Source organism: Chinchilla lanigera, unplaced genomic scaffold, assembly GCF_000276665.1.
Source record: "Chinchilla lanigera isolate Chin_1 unplaced genomic scaffold, ChiLan1.0 scaffold00010, whole genome shotgun sequence".
Taxonomy (NCBI): Eukaryota; Metazoa; Chordata; class Mammalia; order Rodentia; family Chinchillidae; genus Chinchilla; species Chinchilla lanigera.
In genome coordinates this window covers 25,187,447-25,213,061 of record NW_004955411.1, presented here as the reverse complement: position 1 = coordinate 25,213,061, position 25,615 = coordinate 25,187,447, and the positions used below count along the sequence as shown (strand labels likewise).

At 40.4% G+C, this 25,615-nt stretch overlaps 1 protein-coding gene across 1 annotated transcript in view; it reads left to right on the top strand.

The window, feature by feature from the left end:
• Nucleotides 1-25,615, top strand: part of Faxc (failed axon connections homolog) — a 66,024-nt gene that overhangs the window by 7,273 nt on the left and 33,136 nt on the right. Inside the window, exons 3-4 of the mRNA XM_005377800.2 lie at nt 9,021-9,217; nt 17,451-17,674. Coding sequence (XP_005377857.1) covers nt 9,021-9,217; nt 17,451-17,674 — 421 coding nt within the window. The remainder of the gene's footprint in view (nt 1-9,020; nt 9,218-17,450; nt 17,675-25,615) is intronic.

Genomic DNA, 25,615 nt, shown 5'->3' with positions numbered 1-25,615 from the left:
AAAATATTTAAGTGTATTCATTCATCTCTTCCCTTGTCTTTTATCAGTTCCTACTTTATGTATTTGTATATTTGAGGTTATATCATTAAATACATATAATATGAAAGATCACATCTTTTATTACTCTTTATTTCTTTTCCAATATATAGTACCCATTATTGCCCGTTATGCTTCAGATGGATTCTCTTTCTTTTGGTTTATATTTGTGTTCTCCAGTCTCAGTCTTTTTGCATATTTGTTTCTTATAGATAATGTACAACTTATATTGAGTTGGTGAGTCTTAATTATAAGCAAGTTTAATCCATTTACACTTATTGTAATGATTGTTTTATTAAGACTTGTTAGGACATCTTATTTAATATTTTTGTCCTTTCTATGCATTGTTTTCTTGTTTTTTCCTCATCTATTGCTTTCTAATGGATAGATAAAATTTTTTCTTGTCATTTAAAATAAATTCTATTTTTATTATGGCAATTTCTCTTAAATCAAAATTTGTGTTTATGCCTATTCCATTTAAAATTATTAAAGTCTGTATTTATCCTCCAGTAATAGAAATGCATTATCAGTTTGCATATTCTTTGAGTCTTTCCCTTTCTTCCCAGCCCTCATTCCAATTGTGTTGTTGTTGTGTAGCATTTTAATTTTGAAATTTTTGCAGTCTTTTCCATTTTTATTTGTTTTTAAAGAACAAACTATTATGTAATCTGACTACCTTATTTTCCATATATCTGATCCTACAGGATTTATCTTTTTATTTGAGTACTTTGTAGGTGAATATTTTCAAAGTGACCCTTCATGTGGCAATCCTTTAGTGGCTTTGTATACCTGCAAACATTTTTAGTACAGTGTCTATTTGATAAAGCTATGTTCAAGGTTCTCTTCCTTCAGTGCTTTCAAATACTACTTATTGTCTTATTGAGAAATTTGATACTATTTTTTTTTCTAGTAGCACTGAGGTCAGAACTCAGGGCTTCATGGATACTAGGCAAGTGCTCTGCTACTGAGCAACATTCCCAGCCCTCTTGTTACATTGCTTTTAATCTTGATATTTGTAAGTTTCAGTTATAATGTACCTTGGAATGGGTCTTTATGCATCTTCTTTAGTCATTTATGAACTTTTCACCTGCGGTCCTTCCTTTGTTTTTAATTCTGAGGAATTAATGTTCAGTTTTCTTTACATATTGTTTCTCTTCTATGTTTGTTTTCCCCTCTTTTTCCTGTCCCCGGTTGTCTAGATATGAGAACCTCTGCTTTTATCTTCTGTGTCTTTGCCCTTTGCTTGCTCTGCTTCTCTCAGAGGGCCCACTGCACTGGTCTGTTCTGTTCTTGCATTCCTTGTGTGGCTGTTTGTGTCAGCTGTTGTCCTTTATTTCAAGTTTTGTCTTTCTTTGATAGTATTTGTCCTGGGTTGGTATTACTGATCTCTTCTTTACCCCATGGGGGGGATACTTAGTATGCTAATTGAGCTTTTGTTCTATCCTAGTAATTCTGCTTCCTTTCATAGGCAGTCAGCGCATTGCTTCTCTCCTATAGTAGGGTACTCCTCAGATGTCTAGTTTTGGTTTGAGAGCTATGTGCCTACGAGGGAGTTTAAGAAAGTAAGGAGGGGAGCTCTGGGGATCTCTAAACGCCATAGTTCTCTCAGTTTCCTGCTCTTTCTCCAAATGGCACCTATGGGCATGGGATTCATCCTTAGTCTCCTATAAGTTGACAGCTTTGGGAGGCGGTAGCATCCTTAGGTAGTAACCATCACCCGGTAGGCTGTTCCCATAAGGGTATCGCCCCTCCAACTCCTGACTTCCAACTCCATTTTATAGTGCTTTCTGGGGTGGTACAGAAGTGGGTGTGGCTGGCAGTGATCCTTCTAAAGCTCTGCTGGGATGAGATGACGCACACATTTGAGCTTGGTCAGTGCTCTGGTGGAGGTCCTTTGCCAGTGTGGTAGAGCTGCTCTGAGCCTGGACTTTGGGTAGAGGACTTGGGGAGGGTGTGGCATGTTTGGGAGCAGAAAGAGGGTCTTCATGACCAGGAACTGGAATGCGAGGGGTGAATCTACAGAAAGCAGCAGGGAGAAATATGTGCAGACTTGCTAAGATAGCAGTGGAAGAGAAAATAACCATAAAAAGCAAACAAGGCTGGAATCATCTAAATGCATTGGATCAGATTTGAAAGATCATTGTTCAGCTTGGTGTTGGCAGACAGTACTGGAAGATGTGTGTCCCTGAGGGACTTAAATGGAAGAAAGATTGTTACCCAGCAGCTCCTTGTCCATCCCGTCATCACTGTTGACGAGATCACATTAACCACGAGAGCTCTGAGCAATTAAGGTCCAAATTATGGATTTTGTTCACCACATCGTTGGCAGCTTTCAGGATCTTTTGCTTTGACCGTGGCTCAGAGCAGCTGCTTTTGGTGGGTGTATGTGGAACAATGCACCCTGCTGTTACAGAGGTCTTTGAGAAGGACGCCCTAATGCCTTGTAAAATTATTACTTTATTAAGTATATCTTTAGAAAAGGAATCATACTGGGATGTTTTCTTCTTCTGTGAGGTCTTTATGGAAAAGAAGTCTAAATTTCAAACAATACGAAAGTGTTTAGGGCTAGGGATGTAGCTCAACAGTGCAGCTCCTGGCTGCCAAATGTAAGGACCTGAGTTTGATTCCCAGTACCAACAAAAAGTAAAAGAAAAAGTTTAAATGATAAGTGAAAATCACCTGATATCCTACTAGCTAGAGATTATCAGAACTAATGTTTTTGACAATGTTCCATATATTTCTCTTGGTGCACATACAAACATGTACACCATCGATATAACTGATTGTGTAAGAAGCAAAGCATATATTTCACAAAATAAATCTCTTATATAAGAGAGAGAAGAAAGAAAATACTATTTGGAATTTTTTACTTTTTGGATATTGGAGATTGATTGATCCTAGGGCCTTTGTACTGAACTGTATCACCAGGTCATTCATTTTTATTTTACATGTTGTAAAGGGGTCTTGCTAAGTTGCTGAGTTGCCCAGGCTGGGCTCAAACTAGTGATCCTCTTGCTTTAGTCTCCTAGAGTGGGATCAATGGTGTGCGCCATTATGCTTAGGTATTAGCCTTGATTTTTGTTGTTCTGTGTATTTGCTGGTTTTCTCTTGTTCCACCAGATTTTTGGTTTCAGTTTTAGAGATAAGAATTAAAAGAATAGTACAGTGAGCTCCCCACCCTTTAATCTGGATTCACTGATAACGTGTTGTCTCCTTACTTTATTTCACTTATATATACTGACAAACATTTGCAAATAGACTATTTGAAAGTACATTGCAGAATTCATGATATTTCACCCTACCATGCTTTCTCCCTAAAATGGTTTTGTTCTACAAAACTACAGAACATAGGGATACATGGATTTTCCCCCACATGTTATAATCCACAAAAGCTGCTCCAGGTAGCTTCAAATTTAGCCAGTGGGAGATACTTGGTGATAGTTCCACGGTGCATTGAATGTAACGGATAGCAGTTTAGCTGAAGAGCTGGGGTACAGTGTAGGAGATCAAAGCTATTATACTCTGAAATCTCTTTCAGGGTTAGAAGTTCTCCATCTCAAAGTGATGATGATGATGATGATGGTGACATTAATACATCAGAGGAAGGAACTCTGTCAGATATGTCATGTGCATTTTCTCACTTTATCCTAGCAGCTGTTATTATTCTCCCATTTTATAGATAAGGAAATGAGGCCCAAGAAAGACTAAGAGAGACCCAGAGAGGTCCAAGGTCATACAATGAGTAAATGATGGGACTAGATTTTAAAATCCAAAGCACATGGCTTTCACTGATGTGCTGACAGTGTCACGTATGTAGCAGCTTCGTGCTCACCTGGGACAGACTCGCAGGTAGCAGCAGCAGCTTAGAAAAGATCACCTTCACAAAGGACCCTCAGCAGAATAGTCAGACTCTAATTGCTTAAGTAACACCTGAGCAGGAGTTCTTTAATATATTTAACAAACATAAGTATTGTTTCATACATTTTTATTTTAAAAGTAATAATAACCACCTTCAGAAAAACAAGTGGCAAAGAAAAAAATCACTTACGTTTCATGGCCAATCTTGCCAATTTGGACAAATTCATTTAGTTTTTACTTAGATATAATTACAATGGCTCTAAAATGTTGTCTCTGCTTTGTCAGCTGATAAACAAAATAACAGGGCTGGGGATTTAGCTCAGCGGCAAAAGCGCCTGCCTGGCAAGCGCAAGGTCGTGAGTTCGGTCCCCGGTACCGGAAAAAAACCAAAAAAAAACCAAAAAAAAAAAAAAACAAAAAAACAAAAAAACAAAATAACATTCCGGTATGTGATAGAAACATACCAGAACTTTCATTTCCATATGAGTTGATTACTTATGTTTACTCCTGTTTTTTAGTTTTAGCAAGTGATCAGGATAAACTTGTACCAAGTATCCAGGGGAGAGACTGGTCCAAAGGCAGATGTGTGAACAATTATTCTTCAAGGAGAGGAGTATGCACTGCATAGAGGAAGCTTGAAGGGAGAGAAGATAATAGTTGTGCCCTGAGGTAGTAAGCAATTCACTAACGAGGTGAAAATTGAACTGAAAATTAAGATGGATAGGACTTTAGGGGGCAGGGATTCCTATAAAATGTGGGGTGTGTGAAATGATATAGCTGTGTGTGGCAGTAGGAATTCAGGAAACCGGAGAGACTGTTAACCAGTGAGGCTGATAGTTGGGGAGCAGCTAGATGCTGGGGGGTCTAGATTGCTATGTGAGAGAGGTTATATTAGATCTGTTAAAGCCATTGGTTAATTTTGAGTAGCAGAGTCCTTGTATTTTATTGCCTTGCAAAGAGCTCCTTCTGATGGCATTGTGGAGGATAGATTGTGTCTGAAGATGACTGGAGTCTGAAAGGGGCTGTGTTAGGAAGATACTGATGGTATCAACAGAAATCTGCAACAGAGACTATGTTGTATGGTAAATTGATATCTTTAGTATAGACATTATGAGAATCTCAGGTGTGCTAGTAACTTTTCCAGGTATGAAACTTTTCTCCTTGTTAGCATCAGGGACAAGGTTCAGGGCTGCCCTGTGTGTTTATACACAAAGCTTACTGCGCAGCAGCGCTTGGCCAAAGGTTGGGGTTGAAACTCCACCAAGTTCTACTTGCCAAACTGTGAACCTTGGCATGTACTGCAGCTACCCAGAGAGATCCTGTTTTCTAAATTACACAAAGGCAACATGGCTGACAGCATAGTTAGTTATTACCAAGTAAGTTATTACCCAAGTAAGTTATTACCCCTTTTCAGGAGAGTTCTTATAATAAGCAATGAGACAAAGTATGAAGAGGCAGAGACTAGTCTAAGTCCCCATTTGTGTCTACCAAAGATGGTGGTAATCAATATATAGGTGGTATCTGTTCGGCTTCACAGCCTTCCAAAAAGATGATATTAACCACTAGTTTGAAAAGCCCAGGATTATCAAGAGTAGCTTAAGCTCAGTCCTGTGGGCACAAAGACCACCCTGCTCTTGAGGACTGTGATATCCAATTGTAACCTTGCTATGTCACCTGCAGCCAATTCTTTGGTCAGGCATATTTAGTACTCACCATACACACTATGCAAGAAGCATAATTCCTAGGCACAGAGAAGCTTAGAATTTTTGCAATATTCTGTTTTTATCCCCCGTGTTTAAGATACATTATTTTGCTTTGGGGAAAGGCACTCTCAAATCTTTTTTTTAACTTTCACATTTTATTAAAGGTAGGAGAAAACAGGCTCTGCAGGGTGAGTTTTGGTCAAGTAAAAGTAAGAAAAGGGGAGAAAAAAAAAACCCCACCATTCTGTGTAGGGTGGGCTTCCACTAAGAGACATGATAGCCACACACACATCCTGATATTTGTGCAATAACAACTTGAGCAATAGTCACCTTGGTGAATCCTCCTGCTTGGTACAATGAATAGTAATTGTTTCCATCTGCGTGCACATTTCAGAGTTTCAGTACTAAACAGGGGATTTAGCCACTGGTCTTCTAGAATGGGTCTTTATTGAGTTTTCTGTCATAATGCACTGTTACAAAGAGATGTCTTTTTGTCTTGATCTAAATGGTTTCTTAATTTTAATTTTGTTTCCTTGGGAGGTTAGGCAAATGACAGCCTGTGGGCTAAATCAGGCCTGTGAGTGAAGAAGAATTTCTATATTTAAATAGTTGGGAAATATAGTCAAAGGACAATTTTGTATTACTTGAAATTCAAATTTCAGTGTTGTAAATAGCCTTTTATTGGAACCTAGCACACTCATGTGTATTGCCCATGCTACTCTCTTTGTTTTAAAAATAATCTTTATTTTTATTTTATTTTTTTGAGTTAATATGTGAATTTTGGAAAGAAAAACACAAGAAGTGAAGAACAAAGTCACTCACAGCCTAATCACCATGAGGCTCTCTTGCTTCAGCTGCAAAATTAGGTTGCCATAGAGACCATGTGGCTGCCTGAAATACTTCCTCCCTGAGTCTTTTTTTTTTTTTTTTTTTTTTTGGTTTTTCTCCGGTACCGGGAACCGAACTCACGACCTTGCGCTTGCCAGGCAGGCGCTTTGCCGCTGAGCTAAATCCCCAGCCCCCTCCCTGAGTCTTTATAGAAAAACTTTGCTGATGTCTACTCTAGAGAAATAGTTTAAACATACAAAAGTTTGATGTATTTAAAATTTATCTAATGCAAAGAAACACAACTTTATTGAGATACACTTGACATACAACAGATTGCACATATTTTAAGTGTAGTTAGATAAATTTTAACAGGTAAATACTCATGAAACTATTAATGTTAGCAAGTTAATGAACAAATCCATTGTCCTCAAATTTTCTTGTGCCTCTTTGAAATTCCTTACTGTTGCCCCGTCCTGTCCCACACTGTACCCAGTGACCACTGATTGGCTTTCTGTCACTATAGATTAGCTTTCATTTTTTAGAGTTGTCTAAAAATGAGATTTTATGATGTGTATATATCCTATGTTATTTGGCTAATTTTATATATCAAAATTATTTTGAGATTTATTCATGTTGTTGTGTGAATGGTTCTTTCCTTTTTTTGGATTGAGTAAGAGACGTTAGATTTGTTTATTCATTTTCCTTTTTTTTTTTTTTTTTTGGCTATACTAGGGATTGAACCCAGGGCCTCTCCCATGCTAGACAAGCACTCTACCACTGAGTTACACTTCCAGTCCTGTTAAGCTTTCTTTTCAGACAGCATGTCACTAAGTTGCCTGGGCTGGACTTGGACTTGCAATCATCTTGCTTAGCCTCCTGGGTAGCTCCAATTACAGGCATGTGCCACCGTGCTGGACATGAATTTACCTCTTCAGGGTATTTGTATCTTTCCTTGTGTCTGATAATTGCTAGTAAATCTTTTATGAACTTTTGCATTTATGTCTTTGCACAGACATATACTTTCTTTTTTTTTTTTTTTTTGGTTTTTCTCCGGTACCGGGAACCGAACTCACGACCTTGCGCTTGCCAGGCAGGCGGTTTTGCCGCTGAGCTAAATCCCCAGCCCAACATATACTTTCTTGTCTCATGAGTAAATGCTTAGGAGTAAAATTGTTTGATTATAAAGACAGGTATATATATAACTTTTTAAGAGGCTATCAGATGCTTTCAAAGTGCCCGTACCATTTAACACTTACACCTGCAGTGGCGAGAGTACTAGCTCTTTCCCAGGAGCCAGTATTTGTCATTATCCAACAGTGTTTGGACTACTTGTATGACATACAAGGAAGAATTTGTAAAAATCTGATTAATTTAGTTGTAGACTGCAGAAAATTTGATTGTCACAGTCATCTTTGAGGGCTACATGATCTCAATTACTGAGAAAGTGGAAGACATGGGATTATTACCAGAGTCCGCTCCATCAATGTGGTTTAAGATTTTGACGGTACAGTGGGCAGCGTATGTCGCTTCATAGTTTTAAGTGTTTGTAAAGTATGTGACCCCAGTTACCCACTTCATTTTGGGGTTAGGGTCCTCTGAGACATTGCCCTCCTAGTATGCATACAAATCAAAGGGGGAGATTGTCAAGAACACAGATTTGTGGGTGCCATTTCTGCACCAGAGGTCTGGAGTAAGATGCGTTTTTTTTTTTTTTTTTAATTTTGAAGACAGTAGTGGAAAAAAAAGAACAATAGAAGCATATCCACATCACACACATAAACAGAACAAAGCAAGAACATTAAAAGTGATACAAGGTTTCAAGACAAAATAATACACATTAACAATGGTTGTTATATTACATATTGTTATCTTCAACTACGTTGCTCAGATTACCAGATGTAAGAAAGGAAGATTGTTCAAACCATTAAACAGAATAAAAAAATAATTAGCTAAAACATTAGAGATAATACAGAGTTTCACTAGACAAGATGGTAGGAGTTCACCAGTGGATGTTCCATTGCATACTGTTGTCTTCAAAGGAACCTGCATTTTAAGAGCCACTGAAGCTGAGTCCCTTGTGCACATTGGTGATCCCTGTGGGTTGTGATTTGGGGGTCACTTGTTTGCTGTGTAGTGACATTAAGCGCTACTCGGGTGTTAGATACTGGATTTCAGATGTGTTCTTTGCTTAGCAGCCTAGTCAGGCAAGCGTCCCTATTCATGGTTCATTTTCACTTTTTGCATTTTTGGACAGTTTACACATTATAGTTAGCCTCACCATCCCCAGGATCGTTTCAACCATTTCAGACCCTCCTTTTCCTGCCTATTTCCCGCTCCTGCACCAAGGTCTTTTTTTTTTCTTCAGTAAGCCAGAATCCAGAATTCATGATAGAGTTTACGGAAGTAAATTTTTTTTTTTTTTTTTTTTTTTAATGGCTTAAAGCTGAATTCATTCACTTGAATAGTACAGTCACTATTATACATAAAGCTGGAATGTTTGTTTCTGTTAAACATATAGTGGAATTTCAAACATTTCATGTAGTGGAATTTAAGTAAAATAATGTTTTTCTCTTTTGAAAAATCTACTCTGTTTAGAACTATTTTGGCGGAAAACTCTCTGCTCAAGGGAAAATGCCTTGGATTGAATATAATCATGAGAATGTTTCTGGCACAGAATTCATAATTGACTTTCTGGAAGAGAAACTGGGAGTGAATTTAAACAAAAACCTTGGCCCACATGAAAGAGCTGTGTCTCGAGCGGTGACCAAGATGGTGGAGGAGCATTTCTACTGGTGAGTCTCCCATGGCACCTCCCCCTCCTTTTGGAGGAACCCAAGTTCTGTTGCATCTTTCAGGTATTCCTCCCACCTTTCCAAAAGTTCTCTGTTAACAGTTTGATGAGAAGTCTGACTGACTTCCCGTCAGAGTTATCATGGTGACAATTCTGGGTAACTAGACCAGTGGTCAACAAACATTTCATGTAGGGGACCAGCTAGTAAATATTTTGGCTTGGTGGGCCATGTGTCTCTGCTATTTTATCACAAAAGCAGCCGTAGACAATATACCAGTGAATATGCCTGATTGTGTTCGGTAAAACTTTATTGTGGACACTGAAACTTGACTTTACTTAATACAGCATATAATTCTTTTGATTTTTTTTTTCTAACTGTGTAAAAATGCAAAAAAATCCTATCCCGTGCACTGCAGTTTGCTGGCCTTCGGGTCAGGCTGGACCTCATCCTCGAGGAGAATATTTTAAATGGTTTGGCTCAGGGCTCTTTACAACACAAAGTGCTGAGCTACAGTACGATACATCAGATACCGAGAGTGAGGAATGGAAGACTAAGGCAAGGTGGAATTGTTAAGTGAAGTAAATTATACAATCTTTGTGAGATTCCTGCCCATTTTCCTTAGGCAGTAAGAGCTTTTGTGTTCCGGAACCAAAGCATAGTCTGTAGTTTCTTTGCCCTCATTGCCTGACTCCCAGTTTGTGTTCCCCAAGTCTGAAGCATCACACAAGTTGTGCTGTTGTGTTTGTTTCTCCTGTTCTGCTTGTTGTGGCCTTGAGTTGCCCGCAGCACTGCATGAATTAAGCAGATCTGATTCTTCTTACTTTGTAAATGCATTTGTCATGCAGGCTTTTGTTCATTTGTTCATCCATTTTCTGGCATTTTTGCCTTTTCCTCCGTATCCAAATAGATGAGAGAAAATTTCTCCCTGATTTCTAGAAACCTTATCTTGTCCCAGAGAGTTAACAAAGAATTGCTAAACCCACTCTTTTGGGTTTAGTACTCCTGGGTCAAGTGCTGGCCTGGTAGCTTTTCTTACTGCTTTCCTGCCATGGAGGCTGACTGTAGGAATTCTTCCTCACTGGTTGCTTATCCCACCTAGGCTTCTCTCTTTCTAAATGGAAAACCTGCTCTTCCTGTCTCTGATATGTTCAGTGACCCTCTAGTTTTATTTTCTGCTTTCTTCTTTTGTTTCTCAGCTTATTCTGGGCCAACTGAGCTCCATTTCCTCTTCCCCCTCATCATGGCAATGAGGAAGTGGTGAGCAAAGGGGGAAGTAGGGGAGAGGGTGGAGGCAAGGGTACAGGTCAGCCTGGAAGGGATCAGACTTAGTGCCCTGGAAGGAACCTGGGTTTTTTCTTTAGAACTGTTGGACTCTCAGAGTTTAGGAGTCATAGTGGGGACCAGAATGTATGACTTGCTTGGCTTCTGGACAAGGCTTATGGGATACAGCCCACTTCACTTGTCAGCTCTAGACCTAGCTCTGCAGTGATGGAGGGAAAGGAAGAACCACACAGGGACACCTTGGGCCTTCCAAAATGATACCTTGTTTGGTAAATGGGCTCCTTGGTGTGGAGAGCTGTATCACTGTCCACTGCCTGAAAGGCTGAAGGTCCTACATTGGCTGTAACTTTTAGATTTCTAGAATGGTGTAGCAAATATATGTTCTGGTGAGAAAGCTTTTGATTTAGCAAAGTTCCCAGCTCCTACATGTCACTGCTTTTTGCTCTGGGGTGTGCATCATTTTATAAAACTTTAGTGTCTGTTAGGAGTTCATGACTGTCCTCTACTCCCCAGCTCTTTCTTTACCGGCCTGCAGCTAATATGGGGTCGGGGGCAGACTATGGGGTGGGGAAGAGAGCTGACAGACAGGTGGTATCATGGTGAGAAGGATCTAAGTTTATGGATCAAAAACTTTCAAGTGCTTGGAGATTTGCTTGGGTTGTATGTAGACTTTTCAGAGAATAATTTTATTCCTCTAACTCACTTTTTAATTAGAAAAATTGTGGGGGGGGTGAGCTCTTTTTTCTTATTTGCTTATGCTCAGAAGCTGAATCTATAGCAGCAGAAGGAAAACCAGACATGTTTCTTCAGATTTCCAAGGCCTGAGCCAAGGCTGATGCTTCAGGAAGAGAATCTCCCACACTGTTCCCTCCAGCTCCTGTCCTCCTTCCTGTCTTCCGGTCCCAGAGACCCTGAACAACTCCTGCACCTGTGGGGGTGTGGGCCTGGTGTACGGATCTGTTCTTAGTATGGCAGAGAATATTAAGAGCATGAGTTTTCCATGAGATCTTCCTAAATTCTGACAATCATTGTCCCCCTAGTTTATGTTGCTTCTCCTAGAGGTGGGAGAAGAAATTCAGTAAACTCAGTGTTTAACTCAATTACCTTATGATGGGCGGAGGGTTTAGATATGTTTTACTTTGGCCTGAAACCTTAAAAGTGTTCCACTTCAGATATAATTGTCTGAAGAACAAAGGCTACAGAGAGCTGTCATTACTATGTAATATATAGTTCTGGAGCCTCGTTTTAGGAGTGTTCAAACAAGTGCACTCAGCTGTAAAATCAATGATTCTTCTTGCATTCAAAATCTACTCAATTATGTCTCAGTTGCATTAGAAAAGCTATTACTGAAGATGAAGAAGACATTTTTTTCTTATCCTCTTTGTTCTACTGAATGTTTAAGTTAGGTCCAAGGCAGGAAAACTAGTGTAAAGAAATGCCTGGGTGACCAGGGATTGAATTAATTGAATGAAATTGAATTTTGGTAACACACTGTAGTTTTTATGTGACATACTGCCCCCGTGAGGACATCAGTGAGTTCTTCAAGATTTCTTCCAACCCCATAGAGAAGTGTGTAGGACATCACTGTCAGATTACCTTAGTCATAACATTGTCACCCATAAAAATATAGGCATTCAAATTTGCTTCTAGGTTGACCTAGAATTTAAATAATTTAAAACATTTGAGCTTGGCTTTTTTTTTTCTTCGTAATGCTGGGAATCAAACTAAGGGCCCTGTGCTTGCTAAGCAAGGGCCCTACCACAGAGATACATCCCTAGCCTGAGCTTGGCTTTTGATGTGGTTTCAGTGTCTGAGGCAGATGGGATGCTTTCATAAAATAATTTACCCGAGAAGGTCTGTCTTGAAAGCTAAGAGACATTCTCTGATTGCAACTGGATCCTTGTGTTACCTTCCCACTCTTCTACCCCTTTCAGTTTTGGCTGTAGGAAGGGTTAATCTAATGCTTGTGAAATTACAGAAACATAGCATAAACGCTGGCGCCTTTAGCAAGTATTCAGAGTAGACACAAAAGAGGGCAAGGATGTAGCCCCATACCAGGGAAGGCATTGTCCTGACTTGGACGGCCACATTCTGAGACTCAGAATGCCATGCTCGGCAGTTCCTGCGTATTAATATTCACTTCTTCCCTGGGGCTGACATCACATTAGGTTATAAAGAGATACATCTTCATGAAACATCTGGGGTCAGCATTTCTTTACTGTTTTCTTAATCTTCTTTAAAAATGTTTGAGCATGTTTTATTCCTCTGTCCTAAGATAGTGGTCTAAAAACTCTGATCCCATTTTTGCAGGAGAGATTAGATGCATTAGCTATGATAAAGAAAATGAGATCGCAACTTCCTGAAAGACTCATAAATGATAAATTATTTTAATTGCTTAGCTTAGTCTGATTTCCAAATGGGCCCTCTCTGCCCTGTCCAGTTAATAAGTCATGCTTTCCTGTGCAGTGGGCCTCCAGCGAGGAGGGACCTCGGAAGAGTGGCAACCCCTTCATCCTCCACAGGCGCGTCTCTCTTTTCATTTTTCTACTTAATTACATGTCATCCCTTAGAAATACTGCTTAGCAGGACCTGGCTCAGAGTAAAACTTTTCTTCAGTCAGTACTTCACTCTTCAGCAGACTAAATGGATGACTCCCAGTGGCCAGGTACCATGGCCCTATCCTCAAGTGGCTCAGAGGCTGTGGAGAGACAGCCAGCCTTTTCAAGGGGCATTGTTTGGGAGAATCTGAAGAACTGAGGAGAGGCAGTGAGTATCTGCTGGAGACAGGAAGAGCTAATATGATGTGGTTTAGGGACAGCGGGAGTGGCTGGTGGGAAGGGACAGTCAAGATGTCCATGCCGAGGGCAGGAAGGAAGTTCTTGGGGAGCATCTTAGCCCATTTGGGCTGCAATAACAGAGTGCCACAGAACAGAGATGATTTCTCACTGGTGTAGAGGTTGAGAAGTCCAAGGTCAAGGTGTTGGCCAATCTGATGTCTAGTGAGGCCCTGCTTCCTGGCTCACAGATAGCATCTTCTTGCTGAAATCTCACAGGGCAGAGGAGGTGAGGGAGGTCTGTGGTCTCTCTCTCCCTCTGTCTCCCTCCTCTCTCTTTCTGTCTCTCTCTCTCTCTGTCTCTATCTCTCTCTATCTGGTGATACTAGGATGATACTAGGAAATGAGCCCAGGGCTTGGGCTTCTTCCACTGAGCTATACTCCACACTCTTTTTACATATATTTTTTAAAATTTTGAGATAGGGTCTTGCTAAGTTGCTCAGGGTGGTCTTTAACTTGTGATTCCAAAAGCTGGGAGACAGACATGCATCAGCACACCTGGCTTAGGGTCTTTTAGGAGAGTATTAATCCCATTCATGAGGGCTGTGGTCTGATGATCTAATCACCTTCCACAGGCTCCGCTTCCTGACACCATGATGTTGGAGATCAGGTTTCAACAGGAATTTTGGGGGGGACATAATATTCAGTCTCCAGCGGGGAGGTACATGGCTGGTGTGTAAGGTGCACAGGAGGCAGTGCAGAGAGATGAGGCCAGAGGAGGGTAGATCGTAGAGGGGTTAGACCATGGGAGGAGTGAAGGATATCTCCTGGGGTTTGTGAAGAATAATTTTAGGTTTCTGGCTTGGTTGCCACCGAAGGAGGTTTGAAAGGAGCAAAGATGAGGTCAGTTTTGGAAATGTTGGTTGGCAATTCCTGAGGCTGATCCACATGGAATCCATGGATCTCAGCATAGCAGTCTAGGCTGAATGTGGGTTTGGAGCAAGTCTGACATCTCAGATGTGAAGTTGATTACCTCATGAGTGTGGAATAAAAGGAAGAAAGCTAGAAGAAAAAAATAAATAGCTAAAACCTTGGGAACATGTGAGAGGTGGGAGGAAAAGCAGTAGAGAGGTCAGCTAAGAGAAGGTCCGAGAAAGAGGCCAACAGTGTCAGATGCTGTAGAAAGTTCTTGAAAGCTGATAAAGGAAGAAGGCTTGTTTAGATATTGAATCAAGGAGGGAATTGCTGACCTGCGCAGGAGTGATCTTGGTGGAATGACGGGAGTGGATGGAGTTCTCAGAAATTTTGGTTGTGAGAGGAGGTGCGTGCTTGGTTGTAATGATAGAGAAACAAGAGTAATGGATGTTTCCTGCCTGTAGTAGTTGATTTAGCATCTATGATGCACTCATTTGATATTTACAGTTGATACATTTCTAGGCTTGATCCCTGAAGAGCTGGCCTGGCCCTGATTTGCCTTGATACTGGTCTATAATAGTGGGGACAGTGAAAGAAAGAGAGGAAAGTGATCAAGAGGAGGCAGGAAAGAGGAGAGAGGAAGACCAGGCAGTTTCTGAAGTTACTTCTACCTGCAGAATTCTGAATGAACGCTGTGTTCCTTCTTCTGTGCCCTTCATGCAAGGGCATGATGCTGATACTGCCCCTAGAGAACTGCACACCTTTGAACTATGGAGTCTTGTCCCTGCCGAGCCCTGTGGCCCGGGACAGCTCGCTTTCCCATCCCTGCCTGCTACTCTGCCGTGTCCTCATCTTCTGCACATGCCCGCACACACATTCCTGCTCTGCAGAGGAAAGTGGAGTCATCAGGTTGGAGCTCAGGGCCTCTGCGTAGCCTCTCCTCCCTGGCAGCCCTTCTCCCTGTATCTTGCTGAGATGCCCCTTCAGCCTGGCCTCATTTTCTAACTTGATCTTGAACTATGGTTTTCTGAGCACTGCTCCTCACCCAAGAAGCTCCCTTAAGTGTCTTTTTCTCCTCTTACACCTTAAAAATTGCCACCAATTCTCCATCTGCAGTCTAAACCTATCTCCTGAGTTCTCGACCTTATACCATAAGCATCTTCACTTGGGGGTTCCATGAGACCTTCAGCTGTAACTGGTTAACTCATCTATCATCACCCAGCTTTGTTCCTCCTATTTCTTTGAACTCTTATCAGCCTAGGAGAAAATGCCTACTTTTTCCTACACAGTTCTTACAGCCACTGGTCAATGGACTGTTCGGTCTCAGTGTTTCTCCCGTGCCTTCCCTGTTCATCCCCTCTGCTGTTGCCTCAGTCAGTAGATTGTAACTTTTTCCTTTTGGCCTGGTGTTGCCATGGGCTTCTAACCAGCCGTCTCATCAGCATTGCCACCAATACAATCATGTTTCTAGTCTGCCTAAAACCTACCAGTGGTTAACCTGGCCTTTGGGATAAAGTTCTGCTGCCTTTGCCTCACACTGTCCTGACCGCCCTTCCATCCTCTTCTCTGCCAGGCTCCCCCCTGAGCATCCCGGACCCCACCCACACTGCTGGGGGTCCTGCAGGTCAGTGAGTAGCCAGTGCTCTTCACACACCTAGCTTTGTCTTCTGCTCCTCAGCCGGGCCGATGATACAGTCTGTGTCATTGGCCTTCAGGGAATTTAATTCTTCTCCATTTCAGCCTCTCAGCTTATAACCGCTTTCCTCATTTTTGTACTTTAGGTGCTTCCTAGATGCTATGATTTATTAGTTGTGCTCAGTATTGAACGGTTTAACTTCATCTTCAGACCATTGACCTCCCAAATTATCAAATGTTACGTAATCTTTTAATTGTGAATTTAGATCTAGTGTAATTAGAATCAGAGTGCTCAATTATTTGAATGCCTTATGAAAATATAATTAGAATTAAAGTGCTCAATTATTCTAATGCAGTGTGAAAATTACCACCTTAATTACCACATGTGTAAAAAGAAAAGCAAGTAGAAAAGCATTTAGTTTTCATATTTGTATAGAATTTATCAGAATAAATGTGGGATTTTTTTATCAAAAGATCCACTGTATACTTTTGCCTGTACATACTAATTACTCACCATTGTGATGTACTTTTTCCTATTTTCAGCAAAATCCATTTCTTGACTCCTCAATATTTTACTTTAAGAAGCTTACTAAAAAGTTATATGAAGTTTTCTAACAATATTTGTGGATGTTCTTTTAAAAAGGTAATAAAAAAGAATTATGGTTACAGTACATAGAGTATGTTAAATTAGTTATAGAACTTTGCAGTAAAAACCAGGAATGTTTTAAAAAATTTAGAGGCACTCATTTCTTTTTTATTTTCATGAATTAGAGGAGAGAATCCTAAAAAATCGCAACTATGTGAAATGGTCGAAGTTTCAGTCTCTGTATTTTTGAGACAGTCTCATCATGTAGCTGAGGCTGGCTTCAAACTTGCAGTGACCCTCCTACCTCAGACTATGTTCACTTTAGAATTCTTAAGAACATACTGAGGCTGCTTGGCAAGCACAAGGTCCTGAGTTCAATTCCCAGTCCAAAAAAAAAAAAAAGAACACACTGAGGTAGAGTTGATTTTTCAGGACAGCAAATCATTCACATAATACTTACAATGTATATAATTTATAATATACATGGAGACGTATACTTTTTCCCCAATTCTCTGTCACAAAGGCAAAAAAAATCCTTTTATATTGTGAATTCATAAAGATTCATAAAGAGTGCACAAGACAGCGTGTAGCTTAATTAGAACAAAGCACACACCTGTGAAACTGTACCTGTGGGAGTCACTCCTACCTGGTGCCTTGTGTCCCCTTAGGGACTCACATCCTGAACAAAAGACTTTAAAGTAGTTTTCTCCTTGTTTTTGGTGGGGTCTCATAAAACAAAGCATCAGCTTGGCACTGAGGGATGTCCGGAGGAGGAGCCTGAGGAGGGTTCCAGTAGGGGTTTGGTGGAACTGGAACAATGGTATCGTTACCTGGATTTTTTACCATTTCTCCCATAGGCGCCTAAGTCTAGGCATCAGCTGCCACCTGCTGTGATATCTGCCATGCAGATTGCTCTCTGTTACAGCTGCGATTGTTCTGTTCCTCCAGAGTATGTAAATTGTGAATGATTCGTCCAAAAGTGGCTCTGTGGAGCTGATACATACCTGATGCACAGCAGTAACTTGTTTCCACACAATTCCAGGACGTTAGCTTATTGCCAGTGGGTGGACAATCTCAATGAGACCCGGAAGATGCTCTCTCTTAGTGGTGGTGGTCCCTTCAGTAACCTGCTGAGGTGGGTCGTGTGCCACATAACGAAAGGAATTGTGAAGCGCGAGATGCATGGCCACGGCATTGGCCGCTTCTCAGAGGAAGAGATTTACATGCTGATGGAGAAGGACATGCGGTCCTTAGCAGGGCTTTTGGGTAAGGTGCCATGCCTTCTATTCTGTATTTCGTTATTTTTTGCATGCTTAGTAAAGCACTGATGATTTACTAACGTAAAGTTTATTTTGGTTGGTTTGTTCACTTCCACATGTAGTTGCCGTCCCCCTGTTTATCCAAGTCCCCTAATTTCCAGGAGCATGTGTCTTTCTGCTTAATCTCTGGCATTTGACTGTTCTTAATGTAGAATGTGGACTGTGCTTCAGCATCAGTCTTTGACTATCATGATGCTGGCATTTCTGGATGATCCAGGAGAAAAGGGTGATTTTGAGCAAGGAAGCTTTTCTATTTACATACAGGTCAGGGTCGCCCTTGTGCACACATCTGCTCAGAAGATGAGATGGTGTGCCCACTGACATCGAGTAAAGTTTGAGAGATGTGCTGACAGTGCTGGTTCTGACCTATTTGCGTGTGTGTAGCATCCGTCATTTCTCATCCCTTCCATTTCTGTTTGTATCCTTGGTCCTCTTCTTACCAGTATGTTTTAGCTCTGATTTTGTATTTATTGCACGCAGTGAGCTTACTTGTGTTTGGAAGCCCCCCAAAGAGAGCCATGTGTGTATGCAGCTTTGGATGGATGTGTTCTTGCTCACCTGGCTGGTTCCAGGTGGCTGGAGCTGCAGTTCTACACTGGGAAGGGCTTGATTCTAATCTATGACAATTAATGAGGAGATCACTTGAATTCAGGACCTTCTGGATATGAAATGAAGTCTTGAAATGGGTGCAGCTAATGTATAGAGAGCCAAGCCTGCATTGTGACTTGTCTTTGGGGGATGTTGATTTTGTCTGCAGGTGAGTACCACTCCCACCTGCTCACCGATAGTGGCAGTAATTTCCAGATTCATCCTCATCGCCATTCTGGAGCACGTGAGGTATCTCACTTCCATTAGAAAATGGGGTTTGAAATTCATTCTGTTGAAACCCATCTGGTGTCCTAAGAACTGGAGGCTGTGCTGGTTACAACCTGTCTCTTGCAGAATGACGCTGTCTGATGGGCCCTTTATTGTCCCACACTACAGTCACTTGGTAGACAAATCCTTCAACTTTACCTCTAACCCCAGCTTGCAAATGTCAAATCCTGGCAGCACGTGTATCTCTTGGCTGGCTTTGCTATTTTTGTTATCGTCTGTAGGGGATTTGATACCGGCTGGGTTCCCGCAAGCTCTGTGTAGCTTGGAGAATTGGCACCGTCTAGACCTCGTGTTGTTTTGCTCCACTGAGACCATGTGAGCCTGCCTGATTTAGAGACGAGTGGAGTTAGCCTCAGCTTGCTCATTCCCTTGGAAACTTAACACAGGATTCTTGGCCTCGGATACCTGACCCACACAGCCTGGATGTTTTCCTCCTTTGTAATGACTTTGTCTGTTCCTGGCTCCTCCCTTCCCTGCCAGCTCGGGCTGTTGGGATTCCAAAAGCAACAAGCTGAGTTCCCAGAGTTATGGCACAGATTATGCCAATCAAGTGCCGCTCATCTTTAACAATGTAGCAGTGTCGGTTTCTTAGCCAGAGGGCAGTGATCGTCACCTTTCGGGGTGTTTCTGCATGACAGAACCAGAGAGCTAGCAGTAATAATGACAAGTGACAGTGTTTCTCCAGCATTTAATGACCTAATGCTTTCTTCCCAGTTTTTGGGAGATGGGAGGGAAATGAATCACTGACAGCTGGTCTGGATATACTGCAAGTACAGGAGTTCCCCTTTATCCGCAGTTTCATTTGCTGCAGGTTCAGATACCTGTGGTTAACTGAAGCCTGAAAATACTACATGGAAAATCTAAGAAATAAACACACAGGCTTTAAAGTGCGTGCTGTTTTGAGTGACATGAGGAGATCGCCCTCCTTCCTGTTCCATGCAGCCCAGGGCATCAATCTTCACTTTGCCCAGCGCATCCTCACTGTATACAGTATGGATCATTAGTCACTTGGCTATCAGATTGACTGCTGTGAGGTATCGCAGTGCTTACATTCAGTTAGTCGTTATTTTGCTGAATTAGCAATGCTGGCAATTTGGGTATGCCAGAGAGAAGCTGTAATGTATTACCTTTAAGTGGAAGGGTGCAAGTTCTCAGCTTAATATGGAAAGAAAAAATCCCTATGCCAAAGTTGCTAAGATCTCAGTTAAGTTACTGTTGTTAGTGTCTGACTATGTCTAATTTACAAATTAAACTTTATCATCTATAGATATGCATGAGAAAAATGTAGTATATATAGGGTTTGGTACTACCTGTGGCTTCTGGCATCCATTAGGGGTCATGGAACATATTCATTGAGGTATAAGGGGGAACACTATATCGTACAGTATGAGGACTAAATAAGATACTTTGTGTAAAATGCTTATTGCAAAGTTCGAGGCATAAATCTGAATAAATATTAGCTATTACTGTGGTTACTTTCACAGATTTTGTGTATGACATAACTTCATTAGGGATATTGTTTTCTGATAAAAATGTGTTGGTGACAAAATTCTTTTGGTTTTTAAATTTATTAGTTAATAGTAGAGGTAGAAGTTTGGGAAGATTCAGAAAACATGGAGAAGGCGAATAAATCAGTGTAATTTTACAACCTGTTGCTAACCAGTTACCATTTTGCATAACTTTCTAATATTTTGTGCATAATTTTGAATCGAGCACATATACTTATAAACATGCATTTTCCCATATTTTATATTTTTCTGTTATTAAGTATTGCGTACTAAGTGACTATGTGCCTAGTATCATATTTGGTGCGAGGGAAACTGGTATAAGACAAAACTACATTTTGCCTTTTTTTAATATTGCTGTTCTCTTTTTTTTTTTTTTTTTTTGGTTTTTCTCCGGTACCGGGAACCGAACTCACGACCTTGCGCTTGCCAGGCAGGTGCTTTGCCGCTGAGCTAAATCCCCAGCCCCTGTTCTCTTATTAATCCTCAGTTTCAAGTATAATCTTGAAGCATACAGAAAATAAAATAGAATAAAAAACTGTACAACTATGTCTGATGCTGGGGAGGCAGGCCACATGCAACCATTTGATATGAGGTTAAAGTATAACTAGAAGATGGAATTCAGGACAAAGTCAAATAACACGACCCATGTTTGACAGACAAGGAAATTCAGGGACAAAATGGTGGGATGATTTGGGTGCAGTTGTTCAACTGGTAAGAAGTGGAACCAGGAATAAAATCCAGGTGGTTGGACTCAAGATCCCTATTATTTTCTGACCCCGCTATTTCACTGAAATTCCATATAAATTGTGCTTGAAAGTGAAGTATTATGTCAAGATAACCTCTTTAGAACATTTCTTAAATTTACTAGTGCTTTAATTGGCAAGTTAAAATGTGACGTCCAATGTAATTTTTAACATGTTGCCTTAGCTGGACTCCAGAAGCTGAATGCAGAATTGAACATGGAACAATACCATTAGTTTAGATTTCCTGAGGTATATGAGCTCAAATTGTACCCTTTCTTAGGACACTTGCTCCCTAGCCTTCAGCAGAAGTGCACAAGTACCTAAGAGACAAGATCTCTTTGAAAGGACTGCTCCTGAAGAGAGCCAAGTGATACATGAGATTTATAAATGAAAGCAAGAGAATCTGGTTTCCAGCAAGCTTCTGTTAACTAATTAAAAATTTAGTGTGCTTTTTCTTTTGGCCAGTCTGCAGTGTCAGATTGAGTCAGAAAACAGCTTAGATGTCTTTGTTTTTCAGAGTCCTTATTGACATGGCGTCAGCACATTTTAAAGACACAAATCTGTGGGCTATTTTAATAAGTATCAGTGTGCTCTTGACTATTTAATGGAGTAAAGGGATGCAAAGTAATACTTTCTTTCAGAGGCAGTAAAGCAAATCATTTACTGCTTTATGTCACCTTCCTAAGCAGGTATAATTACAGAGTGGTATGGTTTTTCAAAATGATTGTGCTTTGATTTAGAAAATGACCAGTTTTGTTTTTCAATTACATAGATGCTTGGCTGATCACAATTCAGAGTTAAATCATAGATTAACAGATTCTCAAAGAACAACATGGTTAAGCTTTTGTGATTAGTAGTAGAAAATCTTTAGCTCACTTTTCACCAGAAATGTCTTGGGGTTCTGTACCTTTAGATTTGCTGTGAAAGAGTACTGATTCCATTCAGGAAGCACCAGGGAAGCTCCCGGAAGGGTGTGTGCTGGGGGAAAGAGAGCAAGAATAACGTCCAAGTGTGCCTGGAAATCTAGGTCAAAATCTCGGACAGGTGCAGTGCTGCGTTGCGAACCCCTTCATTTCTCTCACATGCCACTAGAAGAGAGAGATGCTCTGTGTGAGCTCAGGAAAGGAGGAGGTGAGGGTCTTGTAGGACATGAACTGAGGGGGTGGGAGGCCTTGTGGGGTGGCACCAGCGTGAGAGCTGCTGTCTTTGGCGAGTGTGCCCACCCCTTTTTATGGTTTTATACTTGTCTGTGGTGCTCAGATTTCTCCAGGTAATAACGCAAGATTGCATTTCGATGTTTTTGGAAAGCAGGTTCATAACATTGACCAGAGCTAAGGGTTACTAAAGAAATGTTGAGGGTGGTCACCTTTGTGTGGAGGGTGAAGGGGTGCATTGAAGCTGGGCCTGAATTCCTTCTCTTGGTCTCTGCTGACCACTCAGGCTCAGGGTGGAGTAACGGGTGCCTGGATGCGAGGAGTTTTTGATGGTCTTAAAGAATCTGTATGTTTAGGTGATCATATTGGCCTACTAAGGTCTAATATTTCTGTGGGGTTTTTTGGACTTTTATAGACTCTGGGTGCTGATACAGCAGTTACTTCTTGGGAAAAGCCAATGAGTAATTGGCAAATACAGTTTGTTTGGGCAATATAATCATTTGGGAATGGCCGAATGATTGGGGATAGAAAAATAGCATTGTATGTAAAGGTCTAGAGAGGAAGTACAGCTGTGCATTTTCAGAGTGGTGGGGAATATGAGAGAAGAGAGGAGATCATGAGTTTTGGCTATAGATATGCTGAGATTGAGATCCCTGTAAGATAAACACTTGAGGGGAGATGCAGTATTTTGATAAAGGCAGCCTTTGTAAGTTGCGAAAAGACAAATTAATTCATAAATTGTATTGAGCTATTTGGAGCTAAATTCCATCAGTCACTGACATACCAAAAGAAATGGTCACTACTTCACTGCTGCAGAGGACACTCTGAAGAACTAAACTCTGCGCAGTGGCATGAAAAGGTCAGAATACGATGCACTTACATGTTGAGACAACCCGAGACAGGTAAAAAGTTTTGTTGTTGTTGTTGTTTTGTTTTTTTTTAAGGCTACAAAGCTAAGCAACTATAGGGACAAGTCTAAACTCTCAATTTCTAATTTTCTTCCATGTAGGTAAATTGAATTGAACTCCAGATGAACTGGAAAGGTTGTAAGAGAGCACATGTCTATTTTTAAATAACCAACAGGTCAACAAGAAAGTTAGTCATTTGAACATTGATTTTGTATCTGTTATGCATAATTCACTAACTAGGTGATATGCTAGTTTGTTAGAAAACAAAGAAATATAGAATGGTCTACTTTCAAGAAGTTTATAATCTACTAGCACGCAAACTTTTAAGTCCAAATGAACAATGTCATAGGATATGAAAAATTTTCTATATGATCTTGGAACTCCCATTGAAATCTTTTAGAAATGAGAAGAAGGAAAAATATCAGGAGATGGAGATGGGAAATTGTTCTTATTTCCAAAAGGGGAAGGAGAAGTAGTTTCTGATAATGAAAACAGAACATCAAATGAGTTATTAAATAGATTTTTAAATGAAGAACCATCAATAGTTTATTGTGGATAAATCATGCCAAAAAGTAACTGTTGTGTCTGTTTAACTTGCTCATTGGGTAGATCATCTCTTGGTTTCTTTAAACCACTGGATACCATCTCTTTTGACATTCTGCTAGGTGAGATGGCTAGATTTCAAAGGGGGCATCATGGGTGCATATGCTTTGCCCTGAGCTTCCCTGAGTGCTTTGGAGCGAGAAGAGGGAACCTAGCAGGTTGGACTCTCCCCACCACTGCTTTACTAGAGCAATTCCTCTATTACTTATTTATCTCTTGGAAATCTTTTGCATTTTGTTTGACAGAGGGCTTCTTCTACCAAAGGGGAAACAATTGAAAACCCTTGGATTAGACTGGATTAGATCTAAACCCTTGGATTAGCTTGTTGGCTGGTTGAATAACTATATCCTCACAGTTTTGATTAATTGGAGAATATTACCCCAAGAAAGCTAGGACCAATGTTCTTAACTTCATTATCATGTTCGGTACTTTTTTTTTTTTTTCCCAATGGCCTGTTCAGAACTTTAAGATCATGCTCAATAGTCTTTGGGTGACACTTGGTGGACGTTGGATGAAAGAATCAAGAATCAAAGCTTATACCTTTAAAAAGATGAACTGTAATAGGGATTAATGTCAAATTCTGTACTTAGAGCCAAAGTCAAATTGCATATCTACCAGGGGAGGAGACACATGGAAAAACACTTAAAAATTTTAATTAATTTAAATAGTCTTAAAAAATTAAGTTTATTGGTACAATTTACATATTGTACCATGTTCATGATTGGGGATTTGTACCTGTACATGAGATATCCTGATTCTTCTGTTTTTCCCAGTCCCCTTGTTTACAAAATCTTTATTTCCATTTTTTCCTTTTTCTCCCTCACCCCTAGTTCTCTTCCTACTTGAACATTTTCTCCCTATTTCACAGTATCTATTATACATTTTGGTCCTTATTTACATTTTCAGTTTCTCACACTTTCAATTTCTTACAATGTGAGATTTTTACATGTGTCTGATGTATTTCACTTAAGAGTATAGTCACAAGATGCATCCATTTATCTACAAGCGTCTCAGGTTTATCCTTCTTGATGGCAGAGTAGTACTGTATTGTATAAAAAGACCATATCTTCTTTATCAGTTTATTGGTTCCTGGGCATTTGGGTTGTTTCCGAGATTCAGGTATTATAAATGGCTGCTATGAACATGGGTGTGCATACACTGCTGTGGTATGATGCTACAAGAACATGTAGGAGTGCTCCGAGAAAGAAAGCACCAGGTGTCTGTGAATATGAAGCATGTAAAATTTGCTTGACACACTCTAGGAGAACATTCTAGGAAGTTTCCTTGAGGAAACAACTTTCAAGCTAAGATACTGTGCTCTATCTATAATAGCTAAAATTTTTTTTCTTTGCTACCAGCAGTCCCTCACATTGGAGACATAACAAGATTAAAATCACCCTGGCTAATAGGAGTGTTGATAGTAAATCTTTGTCTTGTTCCTGATTTTAGAGTAAAAGTTTTCAGCGTTTGACCATTTAGTATGATGTTGGCTGTTGGTTTGTTGTAGACGGCTTTTACTAGATCAAGATAAAGACCATCCATTCCAATTTTCCACAGGATATTTTAAATCACAAATGGGAGTTGGACTTTGTCAAATGCTTTTTTCTGCATCTATTGAAATGGTCATGTGACTTTTGTCCTTCGCTCTGTTGATATGGTGTATTACGTTTATTGATCTGTGTATGGTTGAACCATCCTGCATCTCTGGGATGACTCCTCCTTGGTGATGGTATATAATGTTGTTTCATATTCACAGACACCTGGTGCTTTCTTTCTCAGAGCACTCCTACATGTTCTTGCAATGGTTTGGTGTGACTCTATCCTCCCTTAGACTCGGCTAGGTCAGGTGGATTCATCCTGTCTCTGTGGCCTGACCAAATGCCTGGCCCACAACAGGGATCTAGGAAACAGCTTTTTGAAGGAAGGAGTATCATGTTCAGTGTGGAATAAAAGGAAATGGCTATAGTAGGGTATACCAGCGGAGGTGGTTAGGAAGGTGTTGGTGTTAAAACCATTTCTCTTGAGGAATTTGAGGATATTAGGTCTGAATAGTTTACAGAAGGGAAGATGTTAAGGTTATATACTAGCTTTTCATA